This window comes from Halichoeres trimaculatus, unplaced genomic scaffold (genome assembly GCF_033239565.1).
Source record: "Halichoeres trimaculatus isolate MK-OKI-2021-1 unplaced genomic scaffold, fHalTri1.1 fHalTri1_scaffold_18, whole genome shotgun sequence".
Classification (NCBI taxonomy): domain Eukaryota; kingdom Metazoa; phylum Chordata; class Actinopteri; order Labriformes; family Labridae; genus Halichoeres; species Halichoeres trimaculatus.
The window spans coordinates 15185164-15206269 of record NW_027437196.1 but is presented as its reverse complement, the minus strand read 5'-3'; the positions used below and the strand labels follow the sequence as shown (position 1 = coordinate 15206269).

The 21106-nt window shown below is 42.7% G+C and overlaps 2 protein-coding genes across 2 annotated transcripts in view; one reads left to right on the top strand and one right to left on the bottom strand.

Moving 5' to 3' along the window:
* Positions 1-696: 696 nt before the first annotated feature.
* gdap1 (ganglioside induced differentiation associated protein 1) lies at positions 697-20861 on the bottom strand. Its single transcript, XM_074693363.1, has 6 exons — positions 20700-20861; positions 19572-19764; positions 18919-19089; positions 18601-18695; positions 2255-2369; positions 697-2126 (listed from the first exon to the last, which is right to left on the bottom strand). Exons 1-6 carry the CDS (start codon positions 20859-20861, stop codon positions 1774-1776), a joined length of 1089 nt encoding a protein of 362 aa, XP_074549464.1. The 3' UTR covers positions 697-1773.
* The window catches only part of LOC141807391 (junctophilin-1-like), a 47295-nt gene continuing 47041 nt past the window's right edge, over positions 20853-21106 (top strand). The window contains exon 1 of the mRNA XM_074693362.1: positions 20853-21001. The gene's annotated coding sequence lies outside the window, so the exon portion shown is untranslated. The remainder of the gene's footprint in view (positions 21002-21106) is intronic.

The window sequence follows — 21106 nt, the reverse complement described above, 5'->3', positions numbered from 1 at the left end:
TAAATAATAATAATAATAATAATAATAATAATAATAATAATAATAATAATAATAAGTTGAAACAAACACCATTTTTCAGGCATATCTCAGTTAAAGTGCTGTCAAACATCTTTGATCTGTCAGGGAAAAAAAAGACTTTTTATGACGTGCTTTCTTCATAATTTGACAAAATTAATTCAGGACCTTTGCAGATTCACATCCTAAGAAACATAAACAAGCCTATCCTGTCACTCAAAGTTATTCAATAGTATTCCTGTTGTGAAATTACTCCAGATTACCCTCTGTCTTCACCCATCAGTGAGTTTATGTTGAATTCTAATTCAGTTTCCAAACTTGCACATACCCCAAACCTATCTTGAAGTTCTCTCACTCTGTCAGTGAAAAACAGTCGAATTTGTATACTTCCACTTTATTTATGACTTTGACAGTTATCCCTTAAAGTGTCACCCTGGTGACACATCCCTGAAAGAAAAATGATGTCATTTTGGTTGCCATTTGCAGGGGTACGATTTTCCAGAGCTGACACACCAGTACGAGCTTTTGGGGCCTTTGACAGCTCACCTCACATGCGGCTTTAACACGTGTGAGGCATTTTCTTTAACAGCCACAAAACTCAGCCCTCTGGACCCTGAAAAACAAAGGCCAGACTTTGTTGAAAGATCCAGCAGGTCGGTCTGTGCTTTATGTGAGGCTGAGCTCACGTGATGGAGGGGGGGTTTCCCTTGGAGCTGAGCATGTGTTAAATGTCAGTGTTGGCCTTCAGGTTGTGACTGGGCAAACGAGTGGGTGTTGACTTACATCCAGACCCTGGCAAACGTGATGACTGAATGTAATATCCTAAACGCTAGGATAAAATATAGCCTCATAAATTGTGCTGATTTAGTTCTTTTTAATTGCATTTGAAATCCAAGTCACGGGAAACACTGCAGGATGTTTGGGAGCAGTTTAATTTTTAACAGACATTATGAATTATGGAGACCTCGAAGTATTTATTCAACTTTTGCTAGATGGATCATTTCAAATTACCATTCAACAGTCATAAAGTACACCAGGGGTATATATGCAAGTACAAGAGCTCCTATAGGTCAAAAATCAAATGTGGAGACAAGTTTTGGTGTATAGTATTTTAGCAGCTTCATCACAGAAAACAGGTTGCGGGCCTCTCGTGTCCTTTGAACATATGTAAAATAAGAAATAAAAAAACACATATTGGGAAAATTAAACACATTAGCCTGAATAATAATCATAAGACCCACAAAGATATTTTTTGTTACCTAAAGATGGATGTGCCTAAGATTCACTCTGAAAGCTTCAAAAATAATTCACATTATAGATTTGTTTTTCCTCCAGCCAACTATTTATTTCCATTAATTTCAGTACACTTCCATTTTGCTATTTGTGGTGTGCAGAATCCATTCATTTCTCTTCATTGACAAGCAGTCAAGAAGTGAATTAATGTGTTGTCATATGGGTTATAAAGAAAACTGCACATCTAATTCATCCATACTTGTAACCTTATTGAAAACAGTGCTGTCTGGAATTAGCGTCTTACCTTTAAGAGCAACAAAAACACATATTTGGTTTAAGTGATTAAAAAGTAAACTGTGAAAACATGTAAAAATGCTCATTTAAGTGATCCTATTTCAGCAGTCACAATCAGGAGTTGTTCAACTCTTCACAAATGTAACCATGATGTAGTCGACATTTCTTATATAACTCTGCTTCTCTTTATCTTTGTCTCCTTTCAGTCTACACAAACCGCGCTCAGCCACCTCAGCAGGTGACAGTCAGCCTCTTCTTCATGTACAGGAAAGCAAGGTAAGTGGCTCCTCCGAGGATACCAATCAACAGAGTGGTGCCGACAATCACCGGTGCATTCTTCCTGGCCACGCGAAACGCCACAGGAAGCACAGCAGAGATCAGGATGTTGTTGACGTGGCTGAGCACTCTCCTGAAAGCTGGCCGCTCCACCACACGCTCATAGTATGTCTCCAGGTTCACGCGGTTCCCGTTGCCCCAGTAGCGACGAGAGAGGCCAAGGAACTTGAGGCGGTGTAGGGTGACAGCAAGAGAGACGTCAGCCATGCTGAAGAACTCACCACACAGCCAGGACTGACTGCCTTCTTCTACAAGACACAGAAATGAACAGAGTGTGAGAGTCATAGAAACACACAACGGAAATTCTGCCTTCTAAAAATATATTGTATTGTTTTGCTCAATAGCTGCTGGATGATGAGCGATTGTGGTTGTGTACCTGGTGTTTCTTCAACCCTCCTCTGTAACTCAGTCTCCACCTGGTCCATCACACTCTCCAGTTCATCCAGAAGCTTCTTCAGGTACTTCATATTGTCATGATCAAACAGCTTAGACTGCAGAAACATTTTCATGAACTAATCAGTTTTATTTCATTAGACACTATAAACTCATACCATGGAAAAACAAGGATTTACATATTATTAACGGGCTGTTAAACTGAGTGATACATAAAAAGGTTGCGACACTGATTGTTTACTTAAATTCTCTTTAAATTCTTGTCATTTCATGTTAGCTAAAACAAAGCACTAAGAAAATTAAAGCTGCAAGCAGCATTAGACGGGTCCTCGGGCTCCTGCCGGTTTTCCCTCCAATGTGTCCATCAAAATAAGACGAACATTTCGGCGTTGGTTTCATCTCTCTACGACCTTCCTAGCCCCAGTTAGGGCTGTTTTGGTGTGCATAGGTGGAAGTGAGCCTTGTGGTTCTGAGAGAATATTATGGGATGTTGGGGACTCAGTTGATACCATGGCAACGTATCCTCTGCTGTGCTGAATGACATCACCTGCTGCATGCTTGGAGTTCTAATTAGCGTGACAGAACCCCAAACAGAGTGGAGACTGAGAGTTTATCAGGCACCTAATGTAAAGAAATCCTCACAGAGTCCCCAATTTTATCCCAATCTGTGTCAGAAATATCGTATTTGATAGAAGAGCTTGTCAGGAATCCATCTTTGGCATTTTTAAAGCTGTACGAGTTATACTTTTTTGTCTAGAAGCCCAAATGCGTCACTAAAACGCTGGAAAAGTGCTAGAAATGGATTTTGAATTTTAGAGAAACGGCCGAACTACTTGTCCTGTAGGCCACAATGTTGGCTTAATCTGTGTAAAAATATCACATGGTTGTAGGGAATTTTGTCAGGAATCCAACCATGTAATTTTTAAAGCTCTATGACTTCTAGTTTTTTGTCTAAAGGCCCAAATGCGGCACTAGTAGAAGTACTAGTAGTGAGTGTTTTGACCTGAAATCTGTTCTCCTCATCTGCTAACATGGAGAAATCCTGAATTGGCCAAAAGCGGTCGGCGACTTTGAGGGCTCGCCATTCGAAAACCGGGCCCGAAACAACAACTTCCTTCACAACTTTTGTAGAGCAGGGTCTAGTCTGTCATGTGATGGTAGTCTCAAACCTGTACCATTTTTGGTTTGAGAGGAGAAAATTTTTGCAGAAAGGGTTAAAAAAAATTTTTTTAAATTTTGTGAGGCAAATAGCCGGCTTCTTGTTGGAGATAGGTCCAGGGTAGCAGCGTATGATTTTTGCGTCTCGATGACACGAGCGTTTTGGTGTTGGTTTCATCTCTCTACGACATTCCTAGCCCGAGCTAGGGCCCTTAGCGTGTGCCTAGGTGGCGCTATAGAGCTTATTATGGGATGTGGGGGGTCATGTTTGGTATTAAACGAAAATTTTGGGCACATAGAACCTGTGTGCCAATTTTGGTGAGTTTTTGAATATGTTTAGGGGTTCTAATAAGCGATTTACTGGAGGAGGGAAAAAGAAAAAATTAAAGCTGCAAGCAGCATTAGACGGGTCCTCGGGCTCCTGCCGGTTTTCCCTCCAATGTGTCCAAAGAAATGAGACGAACATTTTGGTGTTTGTTTCATCTCTCTACGACATTCCTAGCCCCAGTTAGGGCTGTTTTGGTGTGCATAGGGTGGAAGTGAGCCTAATGGCTCTGAGAGAATATTATGGGATGTCAGGGAGTCAGTTGATACCATGGCAACGTATCCTCTGCTAAGCTGAGTGACATCACCAGCTGCTGCATGGAATTCTAATTAGCGTGACACGAGTGTGACTAGAGGCTGGAGGGAGTTTTTATCAGGCATCTAATGTAAAGAAATCCTCACAGAGTCCACAATTTTACCCCAATCTGTGTCAAAAATATCATGTTGATAGGAATTTTTGTCAGGAATCCATTTTTGGCATTTTTAAAGCTGTACGAGTTTTACTTTTTTCTCTAGAAGCACAAATGCGTCACAAGACAGATGGAAGAGTGCTGGAAATGGATTTTTTATTTATGAGAAACGTCCAAACTACTTGTCCTGTAGGTCACAATGTTGGCTTAATCTGTGTAAAAATATCATATGGTTGTAGGGAATTTTGTCAGGAATCCAACCATGTAATTTTTAAAGCTCTATGACTTTTAGTTTTTTGTCTAGAGGCCCAAATGCGGCACTAGTAGAAGTACTAGTAGTGAGTGTTTTGACCTGAAATCTGTTCTCCTCATCTGCTAACATGGAGAAATCCTAAATTGGCCAAAAGCGGTCGGCGACTTTGAGGGCTCGCCATTCGAAAACCGGGCCCGAAACAACAACTTCCTTCACAACTTTTGGAGAGCAGGGTCTGGTCTGTCATGTGAAGCAATTTTCATACCTGTACAATTTTCTGTTTCAGGGGAGAAAATTTTTGCAGAAAGGGTTACAAAAAATTTTTTTTTAATTTTGTGAGGCAAATAGCCGGCTTCCTGTTGGAGATAGGTCCAGGGTAGCAGCGTATGATTTTTGCGTCTCGATGACACGAGCGTTTTGGTGTTGGTTTCATCTCTCTACGACATTCCTAGCCCGAGCTAGGGCTCTTAGCGTGTGCCTAGGTGGCGCTGTTGAGCTTATTATGGGATGTAGGTGGTCATGTTTGGTATCATTACGCAATTTTTTGCAATTGTGAGGTGCGTGCCAATTTTGGTGAGTTTTTGAGTATGTTTAGCAGGTCTAATTTGCGTTCAAAGACGGTGCGGAATAATAAGAAAAAATTAAAGCTGCAAGCAGCGTTAGACGGGTCCTCGGGCTCCTGCCGGTTTTCCCTCCAATGTGTCCACAAAACGAGATGAACATTTTGGCGTTTGTTTCATCTCTCTACGAAATTCCTAGCCCCAGTTAGGGCTGTTTTGGTGTGTGTAGGCTGGAAGTGAGCCTTATGGCTCTGAGAGAATATTATGGGATGTCAGGGAGTCAGTTGATACCATGGCAACGTATCCTCTGCTATGCTGAATGACATCACCTGCTGCATGCTTGGAATTCTAATTAGCGTGACACTAGTGTGATCAGAGTGAAGAGGTGGAGTTTATCAGCCATCTAATGTAAAGAAATCCTCACAGAGTCCACAATTTTACCCCAATCTGTGTCAAAAATATCATGTTGATAGGAATTTTTGTCAGGAATCCATTTTTGGCATTTTTAAAGCTGTACGAGTTTTACTTTTTTCTCTAGAAGCACAAATGCGTCACAAGACAGATGGAAGAGTGCTGGAAATGGATTTTTTATTTATGAGAAACGTCCAAACTACTTGTCCTGTAGGTCACAATGTTGGCTTAATCTGTGTAAAAATATCATATGGTTGTAGGGAATTTTGTCAGGAATCCAACCATGTCATTTTTAAAGCTCTATGACTTGTAGTTTTTGGTCTAGAGGCCCAAATGCGACACTAGTAGAATGTGTGTTTTGAGGTGAAATCGGTTCTCCTCATCTGCTAACATGGAGAAATCCTGAATTGGCCAAAAGCGGTCGGCGACTTTGAGGGCTCGCCATTCGAAAACCGGGCCCGAAACAACAACTTCCTTCACAACTTTTGTAGAGCAGGGTCTGGTCTGTCATGTGATGCAATTTTCATACCTGTACCATTTTTGGTTTCAGTGGAGAAAATTTTTGCAGAAAGGGTTAAAAAATTTTTTTTTTAATTTTGTGAGGCAAATAGCCGGCTTCCTGTTGGAGATAGGTCCAGGGTAGCAGCGTATGATTTTTGCGTCTCGATGACACGAGCATTTTGGTGTTGGTTTCATCTCTCTACGACATTCCTAGCCCGAGCTAGGGCTCTTAGCGTGTGCCTAGGTGGCGCTATTGAGCTTATTATGGGATGTAGGGGGTCATGTTTGGTATCAAATTGCAATTTCACGCGATCCTGATGTGTGTGCCAATTTTGGTGAGTTTTTGAGCATGTTTAGGGGGTCAAATTAGCGTTCATTGACGGGGCGGAATAATAAGAAATTAAAGCTGCAAGCAGCGTTAGACGGGTCCTCGGGCTCCTGCCGGTTTTCCCTCCAATGTGTCCAACAAAATAAGACGAACATTTCGGCGTTGGTTTCATCTGTCTACGACATTCCTAGCCCCAGTTAGGGCTGTTTTGGTGTGTGTAGGCTTGAAGTGAGCCTTATGGCTCTGAGATAATATTATGGGATGTCAGGGAGTCAGTTGATACCATGGCAACGTATCCCTCTGCTAGGCTGAATGACATCACCACCTGCATGAGTTGAACTGTAATTAGCGTGACAGAACCCCAAACAGAGTGGAGACTGAGAGTTTATCAGCCATCTAATGTAAAGAAATCCTCACAGAGTCCACAATTTTACCCCAATCTGTGTCAAAAATATCATATTTGATAGAAGGGCTTGTGAGGAATCCATTTTTGGCATTTTTAAAGCTGTACGAGTTTTACTTTTTTCTCTAGAAGCACAAATGCGTCACAAGACAGATGGAAGAGTGCTGGAAATGGATTTTTTATTTATGAGAAACGTCCAAACTACTTGTCCTGTAGGCCACAATGTTGGCTTAATGTGTGTAAAAATATCATATGGTTGCAGGGAATTTTGTCAGGAATCCAATCATGTCATTTTTGAAGCTGTATGACTTTTAGTTTTTTGTCTAGAGGCCCAAATGCGGCACTAGTAGAAGTACTAGTAGTGAGTGTTTTGACCTGAAATCTGTTCTCCTCATCTGCTAACATGGAGAAATCCTGAATTGGCCAAAAGCGGTCGGCGACTTTGAGGGCTCGCCATTCGAAAACCGGGCCCAAAACAACAACTTCCTTCACAACTTTTGTAGAGCAGGGTCTGGTCTGTCATGTGATCGTAGTCTCAAACCTGTACCATTTTTGGTTTCAGAGGAGAAAATTTTTGCTGAAAGGGTTAAAAAAAATTTTTTTTTATTTTGTGAGACAAATAGCCGGCTTCCTGTTGGAGATAGGTCCAGGGTAGCAGCGTATGATTTTTGCGTCTCGATGACACGAGCGTTTTGGTGTTGGTTTCATCTCTCTACGACATTCCTAGCCCGAGCTAGGGCCCTTAGCGTGTGCCTAGGTGGCGCTATTGAGCTTATTATGGGATGTCAGGGGTCATGTTTGGTATTAAACGAAAATTTTTCACGATTCAGGGGTGCGTGCCAATTTTGGTGAGTTTTTGAGCATGTTTAGGGGGTCTAATTAGCGTTCAAAGCGCGGACGGAATAATAATAAGAAAAAAAAAAAAAAAGAAACGCAGCAGGAACAATAGTGCCCTCGGCCTTCGGCCGAGGGCACCTTCTAGCTTGCTAGAAGGTGCCCTCTTCCGTTGGCCGAGGACCCTAAAAATTAAAGCTGCAAGCAGCGTTAGACGGGTCCTCGGGCTCCTGCCGGTTTTCCCTCTAATGTGTCCAACAAAATCAGATGAACATTTTGGCGTTTGTTTCATTTCTCTATGACATTCCTAGCCCCAGTTAGGGCTGTTTTGGTGTGCATAGGGTGGAAGTGAGCCTAATGGCTCTGAGAGAATATTATGGGATGTCAGGGAGTCAGTTGATACCATGGCAACGTATCCTCTGCTAGGCTGAATGACATCACCACCTGCATGCTTGGAATTCTAATTAGCGTGACACGAGTGTGACTAGTGCCTGGAGGGAGTTTTTATCAGGCATCTAATGTAAAGAAATCCTCACAGAGTCCACAATTTTACCCCAATCTGTGTCAAAAATATCATCTTTGATAGAAGGGCTTGTGAGGAATCCATTTTTGGCATTTTTAAAGCTGTACGAGTTTTACTTTTTTCTCTAGAAGCACAAATGCGTCACAAGACAGATGGAAGAGTGCTGGAAATGGATTTTTTATTTTAGAGAAACGTCCGCACTACTTGTCCTGTAGGCCACAATGTTGGCTTAATCTGTGTAAAAATATCATATGGTTGTAGAGAATTTTGTCAGGAATCCAACCATGTAATTTTTAAAGCTCTATGACTTTTAGTTTTTTGTCTAGAGGCCCAAATGCGACACTAGTAGAAGTACTAGTAGTGAGTGTTTTGACCTGAAATCTGTTCTCCTCATCTGCTAACATGGAGAAATCCTAAATTGGCCAAAAGCGGTCGGCGACTTTGAGGGCTCGCCATTCGAAAACCGGGCCCGAAACAACAACTTCCTTCACAACTTTTGTAGAGCAGGGTCTGGTCTGTCATGTGATGGTAGTCTCAAACCTGTACCATTTTTGGTTTCAGAGGAGAAAATTTTAGCAGAAAGGGTTAAAAAAAAAATTTTTTTATTTTGTGAGGCAAATAGCCGGCTTCCTGTTAGAGATAGGTCCAGGGTAGCAGTGTATGATTTTTGCGTCTCGATGACACGAGCGTTTTGGTGTTGGTTTCATCTCTCTACGACATTCCTAGCCCGAGCTAGGGCCCTTAGCGTGTGCCTAGGTGGCGCTATTGAGCTTATTATGGGATGTCGGGGGTCATGTTTGGTATCATTACGCAATTTTTCGCAATTGTGAGGTGCGTGCCAATTTTGGTGAGTTTTTGAGTATGTTAAGCAGGTCTAATTTGCGTTTTCGGAGCCTGTGGAATAATAAGAAAAAAGAAACGGACGGAATACAATAGTGCCCTCGGCCTTCGGCCGAGGGCACCTTCTAGCCCTTGCTAGAAGGTGCCCTGGCTCAGGCCGAGGACCCTAATTAAAGCTGCAAGCAGCATTAGACGGGTCCTCGGGCTCATGCCGGTTTTCCCTCCAATGTGTCCAACAAAATGAGACGAACATTTCGGCGTTTGTTTCATCTCTCTACGACATTCCTAGCCTCAGTTAGGGCTGTTTTGCTGTGCATAGGTGGAAGTGAGCCTAATGGCTCTGAGAGAATATTATGGGATGTCAGGGAGTCAGTTGATACCATGGTAACGTATCCTCTGCTAAGCTGAGTGACATCACCAGCAGCTGCATGCTTGGAACTCCTAATTAGTGGGTGACATCATCACAGGAATGCAGCAGCCCAAGGGGAGGATCCCAAAAAAGGGACAAACTTCTCATCCTCTAGGCCAGAATGTTGACCTAATCGGTGTTAAAACATTGATTTCTGGTATGACATTTTGTGAGGAATCCAACCATGTCATTTTTAAAGCTGTGCGACTTTTACTTTTTTGTCTAGAGGCCCAACTGCTTCACCTAGGGCTCCTCTCCCATCTGTTAACATTGCGTGGTCGGCAACTTTGAGGGCTCGCCATTCGAAAACCGGGCCCGAAACAACAACTTCCCCTACAACTTTTGTAGAACAGGGTCTGGTCTGTCATGTGAGCCACTTTTCATGCCAGTACCATTTTTGGTTCCAGGGGAGTTAATGTTTGTAGAAAGGCAAAAAATTCTGAAAACTCTTATTTTGGCGGGCAAATTGCCGGCTTCCTGTTGGAGCTACGCGAAAATACCTCCTATATTTTTTGTGCGTCTCAATGAGATGAACGTTTTGGTGTTGGTTTCATCTCTCTACCACATTCCTGGACCGAGCTAGAGCCATTTTTGTGTGTTTTTGAGTGGTTTTTAGAGGTTTTTTGGCTCTAGAGAGATTATTATGGGATGGCGGTGGTCATGTTTGGTATCAAACGTAAATTTTGGGCGCCCATAATGTGTGTGCCAATTTTGGTGAGTTTTTGAATATGTTAAGTGGACCTAATAAGCGATTTACTGGAGTGCGGAATAATAATAATAATAAGAAAGAAACGCAGCAGGAACAATAGTGCCCTCGGCCTTCGGCCGAGGGCACCTTCTAGCCTTGCTAGAAGGTGCCCTGGCTCAGGCCGAGGACCCTAATTAAAGCTGCAAGCAGCGTTAGACGGGTCCTCGGGCTCCTGCCGGTTTTCCCTCCAATGTGTCAAACAAAATCAGACGAACATTTTGGCGTTCGTTTCAACTCTCTACGACATTCCTAGCCTCAGTTAGGGCTGTTTTGGTGTGCATAGGGTGGAAGTGAGCCTAATGGCTCTGAGAGAATATTATGGGATGTCAGGGAGTCAGTTGATACCATGGCAACGTATCCTCTGCTATGCTGAATGACATCACCACCTGCATGCTTGGAATTCTAATTAGCGTGACACGAGTGTGACTGGAGGCTGGAGGGGGAGTTTATCAGCCACCTAATGTAAAGAAATCCTCACAGAGTCCACAATTTTACCCCAATCTGTGCCAAAGATATCATATTTGATAGTAGGTTTTGTCAGGAATCCATTTTTGGCATTTTTAAAGCTCTACGAGTTATACTTTTTTCTCTAGAAGCCCTAATGTGTCACAACACCAGTGGAAGAGTGCTCAAAATGGATTTTGGTATTTTAGAGACATGTCTGAACTACTTGTCCTGTAGGCCACAATGTTGGCTTAATCTGTGTAAAAATATCATATGGTTGTAGGAAAATTTGTCAGGAATCCAACCATGTAATTTGTAAAGCTCTATGACTTTTAGTTTTTTGTCTAGAGGCCCAAATGCGGCACTAGTAGAAGTACTAGTAGTGAGTGTTTTGACCTGAAATCTCTTCTCCTCATCTGCTAACATGGAGAAATCCTAAATTGGCCAAAAGCGGTCTGCGACTTTGAGGGCTCGCCATTCGAAAACCGGGCCCGAAACAACAACTTCCTTCACAACTTTTGTAGAGCAGGGTCTGGTCTGTCATGTGATGGTAGTCTCAAACCTGTACCATTTTTGGTTTCAGAGGAGAAAATTTTTGCAGAAAGGGTTAAAAAAAAATAATTTTTATTTTGTGAGGCAAATAGCCGGCTACCTGTTGGAGATAGGTCCAGGGTAGCAGCGTATGATTTTTGCGTCTCGATGACACGAGCGTTTTGGTGTTGGTTTCATCTCTCTACCACATTCCTAGCCCGAGCTAGGGCCCTTAGCGTGTACCTAGGTGGCGCTATTGAGCTTATTATGGGATGTAGGGGGTCATGTTTGGTATCAAATTGCAATTTCACGCGATCCTGATGTGTGTGCCAATTTTGGTGAGTTTTTGAGCATGTTTAGGGGGTCAAATTAGCGTTCATTGACGGGGCGGAATAATAAGAAAATTAAAGCTGCAAGCAGCGTTAGACGGGTCCTCGGGCTCCTGCCGGTTTTCCCTCCAATGTGTCCATCAAAATAAGACGAACATTTCGGCGTTGGTTTCATCTCTCTACGACATTCCTAGCCCCAGTTAGGGCTGTTTTGGTGTGCATAGGGTGAAAGTGAGCCTAATGGCTCTGAGAGAATATTATGGGATGTCTGGGAGTCAGTTGATACCATGGCAACGTATCCTCTGCTGTGCTGAATGACATCACCTGCTGCATGCTTGGAATTCTAATTAGCGTGACAGAACCCCAAACAGAGTGGAGACTGAGAGTTTATCAGGCATGTAATGTAAAGAAGTCCTCACAGAGTCCATAATTTTACCCCAATCTGTGTCAAAAATATCATATTTGATAGTAGAGCTTGTGAGGAATCCATTTTTGGCATTTTTAAAGCTGTACGAGTTGTACTTTTTTCTCTAGAAGCCCTAATGTGTCACAACACCGGTGGAAGAGTGCTCAAAATGGATTTTGTATTTTAGAGAAATGGCCGAACTACTTGTCCTGTAGGTCACAATGTTGGCTTAATCTGTGTAAAAATATCATATGGTTGTAGGGAATTTTGTCAGGAATCCAACCATGTAATTTTTAAAGCTCTATGACTTTTAATTTTTGGTCTAGAGGCCCAAATGCGGCACTAGTAGAATGTGTGTTTTGACCTGAAATCGGTTCTCCTCATCTGCTAACATGGAGAAATCCTAAATCGGCCAAAAGCGGTCGGCGACTTTGAGAGCTCGCCATTCGAAAACCGGGCCAGAAACAACAACTTCCTTCACAACTTTTGGAGAGCAGGGTCTAGTCTGTCATGTGATGGTAGTCTCAAACCTGTACCATTTTTGGTTTCAGAGGAGAAAATTTTAGCAGAAATTGTTAAAAAAAATTTTTTTTAATTTTGTGAGGCAAATAGCCGGCTTCCTGTTGGAGATAGGTCCAGGGTAGCAGCGTATGATTTTTGCGTCTCGATGACACGAACATTTTGGTGTTGGTTTCATCTCTCTACGACATTCCTAGCCCGAGCTAGGGCCCTTAGCGTGTGCCTAGGTGGCGCTATTGAGCTTATTATGGGATGTCGGGGGTCATGTTTGGTATCATTACGCAATTTCACGCGATCCTGATGTGCGTGCCAATTTTGGTGAGTTTTTGAGCATGTTCAGGGGGTCTAATTTGCGTTCTCGGGGCGGGTGGAATAATAATTAAAGCTGCAAGCAGCGTTAGACGGGTCCTCGGGGCTCATGCCGGTTTTGCCCTACTATCATGGTATTGGCCCCACTGTGTCCAACAGAATAAGACGAACATTTTGGTGGTGGTTTCATCTCTCTAGGACATTCCTAGCCCCAGTTAGGGCTATTTTGCTGTGCATAGGTAGAAGTGAGCCTAATGGCTCTGAGAGAATATTATGGGATGTCAGGGAGTCAGTTGATACCATGGCAACGTATCCTCTGCTATGCTGAAGAGAAATAGCCAACTTCCTGTCTGGGGAAGGTCAGGGTGTCAGCAAGTAATTTGTTCGTCTTAATGAGATGAACATTTTGATGTTGGTTTGATCCCTCTAGGACATTCCTACTGGCTGCTATGGCTGTTTTAATGTGTCAGAATGTGGACAGAGGGAATATTATGGGATGTTTGGTATTATATTAAGGAGTTTGATGCTTGAAATGTGTGTGCCAATTTTGGTGAGTTTTTGAGCATGTTCAGGGGGTCTAATAAGCACTTTAATGGAGGAGAGAGTCATTGTTGCCTCTGCTGAGTCATGTGACCAGCTGTGTGGAACCCCTAATCAGTGTGTGACATCATCACAGAAGTGCAGGAGGATCAAATTCCCCAAAGGACAAACTTCTCATCCTGTAGGCCAGAATGTTGACCTAATCTGTGTAAAAATATGATTTTCTTGAAGAGCGTTTTGTGAGGAATCCAACCATGTCATTTTTAAAGCTGTGCGACTTTTACTTTTTTGTCTAGAGGCCCAACTGCTTCACTGAAGCTCCTCTCCCATCTGTTAACATTGCGTGGTCGGCGACTTTGAGGGCTCGCCATTCGAAAACCGGGCCCGAAACAACGAATTCCCCCACAACTTTTGTAGAACAGGGTCTGGTCTGTCATGTGAGCCAATTTTCATGCCGGTACCATTTTTGGTTATTGACAAGTTAATGTTTGTAGAGAGGCTTAAATTTCAGAAAACTCTTATTTTGGCGGGCAAATTGCTGGCTTCCTGTTGGAGCTACGCAAAAATACCTCCTATATTTTTTGTGCGTCTCAATGAGACGAACGTTTTGGTGTTGGTTTCATCTCTCTACCACACTCCTGGCCCGAGCTAGAGCCATTTTTGTGTGTTTTTGAGTGATTTTTAGAGGTTTTTTGGCTGTAGAGATATTATTATGGGATGTCAGATTTTATTTGTTTTGTTTTATCAAATTTTTTGGCAGTCACAATGTGCGTGCCAATTTTGGTGAGTTTTTGAGCATGTTAAGGGGGTGAAATTTGCGTTCAAAGCGCGGACGGAATAATAAAAAAGAAACGCAGCAGGAACAATAGTGTCCTCCGCCTTCGGCGGAGGACACCTTCTAGCCCTGCTAGAAGGTGTCCTCTGCTCAGGCCGAGGACCCTAAAAAAAGAAACGGACGAAATACAATAGTGCCCTCGGCCTTCGGCCGAGGGCACCTTCTAGCTCTTGCTAGAAGGTGCCCTGGCTCAGGCCGAGGACCCTAATTAAAGCTGCAAGCAGCGTTAGACGGGTCCTCGGGGCTCATGCCGGTTTTACCCCACTGTCACAATATTAGCCCCAATGTGTCCAACAGAATGAGACGAACATTTCGGCGTTGGTTTCATGTCTCTATGACATTCCTAGCCCCAGTTAGGGCTGTTTTGGTGTGTGTGGGGTGGACGTGAGCCTAATGGCTCTGAGAGAATATTATGGGATGTCAGGGAGTCAGTTGATGTCATGGCAACGTATCCTCTGCTATGCTGAGTGACATCACCAGCAGCTGCATGCTTGGAACTCTAATTAGCGTGACAGAACCCCAAACAGAGTGGAGACTGAGAGTTTATTAGGCATGTAATGTAAAGAAATCCTCACAGAGTCCACAATTTTACCCCAATCTGTGACAAAAATATCATATTTGATAGTAGAGCTTGTCAGTAATCCATTTTTGGCATTTTTAAAGCTGTACGAGTTATACTTTTTTGTCTAGAAGCCCAAATGCGTCACAAAAACGCTGGAAAAGCGCTGGAAAAGTGCTAGAAATGGATTTTTTACTTTAGAGAAATGGCCGAACTACTTGTCCTGTAGGCCACAATGTTTGCTTAATCTGTGTAAAAATATCATATGGTTGTAGACAATTTTGTCAGGAATCCAACCATGTAATTTTTAAAGCTCTATGACTTTTAGTTTTTTGTCTAGAGGCCCAAATGCGGCACTAGTAGAATGTGTGTTTTGACCTGAAATCTTTTCTCCTCATCTGCTAACATGGAGAAATCCTAAATCGGCCAAAAGCGGTCGGCAGCTTTGAGGGCTCGCCATTCGAAAACCGGGCCCGAAACAACAACTTCCTGAACAACTTTTGGAGAGCAGGGTCTAATCTGTCATGTGATGGTATTTTCAAGCATGTACCATTTTTGGTTTCAGCGGGTTTAATTTTTGCAGAAAGGTTTAAAAAAAAATTTTTTTTATTTTGGCGGGCAAATTGCCGGCTTCCTGTTGGAGATAGGTCCAGGGTAGCAGCGTATGATTTTTGCGTCTCGATGACACAAACATTTTGGTGTTGGTTTCATCTCTCTACGACATTCCTAGCCCAAGCTAGGGCCCTTAGCGTTTGCCTAGGTGGCGCTATTGAGCTTATTATGGGATGTCGGGGGTCATGTTTGGTATCAAATCGCAATTTCATGCGATCCTGATGTGCGTGCCAATTTTAGTGAGTTTTCGAGCATGTTTAGGGGGTCAAATTTGCGTTCTCAGGGCGGGTGGAATAATAAGAAAAAAAAAAAATTAAAGCTGCAAGCAGCATTAGACGGGTCCTCGGGCTCCTGCCGGTTTTCCCTCTAATGTGTCCAACAAAATCAGATGAACATTTTGGCGTTTGTTTCATTTCTCTATGACATTCCTAGCCCCAGTTAGGGCTGTTTTGGTGTGCATAGGGTGGAAGTGAGCCTAATGGCTCTGAGAGAATATTATGGGATGTCAGGGAGTCAGTTGATACCATGGCAACGTATCCTCTGCTATGCTGAATGACATCACCACCTGCATGCTTGGAATTCTAATTAGCGTGACACGAGTGTGACTAGAGCCTGGAGGGAGTTTTTATCAGGCATCTAATGTAAAGAAATCCTCACAGAGTCCACAATTTTACCCCAATCTGTGTCAAAAATATCATGTTAATAGGAATTTTTGTCAGGAATCCATTTTTGGCATTTTTAAAGCTGTACGAGTTTTACTTTTTTCTCTAGAAGCACAAATGCGTCACAAGACAGATGGAAGAGTGCTGGAAATGGATTTTTTATTTATGAGAAACGTCCAAACTACTTGTCCTGTAGGCCACAATGTTGGCTTAATCTGTGTAAAAATATCATATGGTTGTAGACAATTTTGTCAGGAATCCAACCATGTAATTTTTAAAGCTCTATGACTTGTAGTTTTTTGTCTAGAGGCCCAAATGCGGCACAAGTAGAATGTGTGTTTTGAGGTGAAATCGGTTCTCCTCATCTGCTAACATGGAGAAATCCTAAATCGGCCAAAAGCGGCTGGCGGCTTTGAGGGCTCGCCATTCGAAAACCGGGCCAGAAACAACAACTTCCTACAGAACTTTTGTAGAGCAGGGTCTAGTCTGTCATGTGATGGTATTTTCATGCATGTACCATTTTTGGTTTCAGAGGAGAAAATTTTTGCAGAAAGGGTTAAAAAAAATTTTTTTTATTTTGTGAGGCAAATAGCCGGCTTCCTGTTGGAGATAGGTCCAGGGTAGCAGCGTATGATTTTTGCGGCTCGGTGACACGAACGTTTTGGTGTTGGTTTCATCTCTCTACGACATTCCTAGCCCGAGCTAGGGCCCTTAGCGTGTGCCTAGGTGGCGCTATTGAGCTTATTATGGGATGTTGGGGGTCATGTTTGGTATTAAACGAAAATTTTGGGCGCCCATAATGTGTGTGCCAATTTTGGTGAGTTTTCAAATTTGTTAAGAGGACCTAATAAGCGATTTACTGGAGTGCGGAATAATAATAATAATAATTAAAGCTGCAAGCAGCGTTAGACGGGTCCTCGGGCTCCTGCCGGTTTTCCCTCCAATGTGTCCATCAAAATAAGACGAACATTTCGGCGTTGGTTTCATCTCTCTACGACATTCCTAGCCCCAGTTAGGGCTGTTTTGGTGTGCATAGGGTGAAAGTGAGCCTAATGGCTCTGAGAGAATATTATGGGATGTCTGGGAGTCAGTTGATACCATGGCAACGTATCCTCTGCAATGCTGAAGAGAAATAGCCAACTTCCTGTCTGGGAAAGGTCAGGGTGTCAGCAAATAATTTGTTTGTCTTAATGAGATGAACATTTTGATGTTGGTTTGATCTCTCTAGGACATTCCTACTGGCTGCTATGGCTGTTTTAATGTGTCAGAATGTGGACAGAGGGAATATTATGGGATGTTTGGTATTATATTGAAGAGTTTGATGATTGAAATGTGTGTGCTGATTTTGGTGAGTTTTTGAGCATGTTCAGGGGGTCTAATAAGCACTTTAATGGAGGAGAGAGTCTTTGTTGCCTCTGCTGAGTCATGTGACCAGCTGTGTGGAACTACTAATCAGTGTGTGACATCATCACAGAAGTGCAGGAGGATCAAATTCCCCAAAGGACAAACTTCTCATCCTGTAGGCCAGAATGTTGACCTAATCTGTGTAAAAATATGATTTTCTTGAAGAGCGTTTTGTGAGGAATCCAACCATGTCATTTTTAAAGCTGTGCGACTTTTACTTTTTTGTCTAGAGGCCCAACTGCTTCACTGAAGCTCCTCTCCCATCTGTTAACATTGCGTGGTCGGCGACTTTGAGGGCTCGCCATTCGAAAACCGGGCCCGAAACAACGAATTCCCCCACAACTTTTGTAGAACAGGGTCTGGTCTGTCATGTGAGCCAATTTTCATGCCGGTACCATTTTTGGTTATTGACAAGTTAATGTTTGTAGAGAGGCTTAAATTTCAGAAAACTCTTATTTTGGCGGGCAAATTGCTGGCTTCCTGTTGGAGCAACGCAAAAATACCTCCTATATTTTTTGTGCGTCTCAATGAGACGAACGTTTTGGTGTTGGTTTCATGTCTCTACCACATTCCTTGACCGAGCTAGAGCCATTTTTGTGTGTTTTTGAGTGGTTTTTCTAGATTTTTAGGCTCTAGAGAGATTATTATGGGATGTCGGGGGTCATGTTTGGTATCAAACGAAAATTTTTCGTAATTGTGAGGTGCGTGCCAATTTTTGTGAGTTTTTGAGCATGTTTAGGGGGTCTAATTAGCGTTCAAAGCGCGGACGGAATAATAATAAGAAAAAAAAAGAAACGCAGCAGGAACAATAGTGCCCTCGGCCTTCGGCCGAGGGCACCTTCTAGCTCCTGCTAGAAGGTGCCCTGGCTCAGGCCGAGGACCCTAATAAGAAAAAAGAAACACAGCAGGAACAATAGTGTCCTCGGCCTTCGGCCGAGGACACCTTCTAGCTCTTGCTAGAAGGTGCCCTCTGCTCAGGCCGAGGACCCTAAAAAGAAACGCAGCAGGAACAATAGTGTCCTCCGCCTTCGGCGGAGGACACCTTCTAGCCCTGCTAGAAGGTGCCCTCTGCTCAGGCCGAGGACCCTAAAAAGAAACGGACGAGGAACAATAGTGTCCTCCGCCTTCGGCGGAGGACACCTTCTAGCCCTGCTAGAAGGTGCCCTCTGCTCAGGCCGAGGACCCTAACAAGTGTGAGGCTCTATTTATAGACTGCAGTTCATACAGGTTCAGTGTATCTTTGATACACTGGGCGGTCCAACGAAATATTAGAGTGAATGACCTTTTTGTTTGGTGGCAACTTTTTTTGGGCTGGGCAGTGTATTACCTGGCCCTCACCACCCAGAAAAGTCAATGGTGACACAGGCTCCACAAAGTCCAGTCTTTAGCCAGTTCTAACCAAAAAGTAGAGTTCTCCATGGGGTTGTCATTTCAGCAGTTTCAGTGAACCGGCCCTCTGCTGAGTTAAGTTGCTCACCTTCAAGCGCCTTTGTTTGGCTACATAAGCGTCTTTCAGCTCTGGGTTCTCCTCTGCAAGTTTCTTCAGCTCAGTTTGCGTGTTTCCAATCTGTGCTGTCGGACAAACAAATCAAGGAGAGAAAAAGAAAAATACATTGATTGTTTTTATGATTTTCATGATTAGGAAACTTAGTTTAGGAAAGAGTGTGCGGAAAAGTTTCAACACTTCCCTTTTATGCAAAAGACAGCTGAATATCACAGGACTCAGTTATGGCAAAAAAGTCTTGGAATGTTCTTGAGTAGTTTACAACTGATAAGACCAGGCTGAATGTCTTACTTCGTATACATGTTGCTGCGTATGCAGGTATGTGGGAGTCCACAGTGATCTCAGGGTGGAGGAGGCAGCCATGGGTGTAGGCATCCATCTGTAGGGAGTCCAGCAGCTCTCTGTAGTGCTGCACTCTGTGATAGTATGTACTTCCTTCTTCAGGGATGAGCTTTGGAGTGCCTTTAGAGACAAAAAAAATATTGCAATAATCAGAGTCACACTTTGTGAGGCTGTGGAGATGCAGCCAGTGAAGAAAAGAGGTCAATGTACGCTTTCAGATTGTCTTAATGAGAATATTTAAGGGTGACGCTATGAATGCCTTTTTGGATGTTACAACAGATGATAATCACACAGATCACTTTTAATTGCACAAATAGTTCCAAGCTTACCAGATTCTCTCTTCTTTTATGTGCATTGCAACTGGATGACACCCTTGAATGAGTTATTATGGATTGGCAGAGAGAAACCAAAAAGAACAGAAAATCAAAAGAAAGTGTTCAATGACAAAAAGAAACACAAAAACAAAGCAAATCTAAAAAATCAACTTAAAATGTAAAACTTGTGTCAAATGGAAACACAATAAACAAACAGAAATAATAAATGTCCAAGCCCAGCATGGTGCTGCTGTGGGAATTCTCCAGCATATCGAATCAGTAAGTTACCTTCATTGAAATTCTGCTCCAGGTAGTCCATGATCTGTGTGGGGTCACAGATGACATTGTCATTGTGGACTAGGACTGGAACCTCTCCAGTGGGATTCAAACGCATGAACCAGGGCTCATTGTGTTCACTAAGAGGTAGGCTGACGTCATACTCTTCACAGCGCAGACCTTTCTCTGCTATGGCCAGACGCACCTGTGAAAAAACATGTCTGTTAAAGTGCTCATGTCTGCAGCATAGGTACATCAACAACGTTTAGTTTTTTACCGACAGCAACACACAAATGTAACTCTTTTATTGTATTGTATGAAGAGATAACTGGCATAAAAAAAACAACATTTTCTTCAAACGGCAAAAAAGTTCAAGTTGAGTTTGTTAGAGGTTAAAAAACAGCACATTAGAAAATCAACAACAGAATGACTTCAACATAACAGGATATGCTTTCTGGAGTGGCTCAGTCAGAGTCCCCACCCCAACAGTTGTGCAGGTCTGATCAGAAACTACAGGAGATTTTTGATGAAGATGACTGCTTCCATACTTTTCCCATCCTGCTCTGCAAATGTTTACACTCTGTTTTCAATAAAAACACGAAAACATCAAATAGTTTGTGTAGTATTAGTTAAGCAGACTGTGTTTGCCTGTTGTGACTTAGATGATGATCAGAACAAGTTTTATGACCACTTTATGCAGAAATCCAGGAAATTCTAAACAGTTCACATACTTTTTCTTGCAACTGTAAATACTACACATAAACTTAAACAAAAGTAAATAACAGATTTTTTTTCAGGGACACGTACTGTCACACTTAAACAAATAATGACCCTTTGTTTAACATTATGTATGAATCTCTTATAGTGGATCTCTTTAAGGAGGAACAGAGCCTGCTCTCAACACAGGTAACTATAAATTCTCTAAGTCTCTAACAGGCAGCTTTTGCTAACAAGCTGAAACTCCTGAACAGTAAACCAAACACTAATGTTCCTGCGTGGAATGAAAACACTCTTTTAAAGATTCAGAAAACCGTTAATGGGTGACATGGATCTAGAACATTCCCCATTTAACAGCAAGTACATTAAAGCCCTGGTGGGGAGCTGTCCATTGATTCGTGGTGCTGAAACGTCAAGACTCACCTTTTGAGAATTAAAAGACTGCGTCCAGTGGTAAAGCGTCAACTTTGACTCGCTTTGTTTTGCAACTGTATCGCATTGTTGCTCTAAACCTTGTTCTAAATTCGTCTCAACCAGAGCTGCTTTCTCGTCTTGGGTTTCAGCTAGGCTGCCTTCGGACGCCATTTTATCTGTTAGTGTTTTAGGGGACAAGTGAGGACAGCACACCACACTGACAGTCAACAGGAAACACCCCCTATCGGCCGGGAGGAGGACAGCCGTTGTCTTCGTTGAGACATTATCGTACCCAGAAAAAAAATAACCAGGCAAGATTGACGAGTTATTATTGTTATTGCTGTTGTTTTGGTTGTTGTTGTGAATGTTATACTTTGTCTTTTCTGCTCCCTTTTTTAAATGTTTGTCTTCTCCTC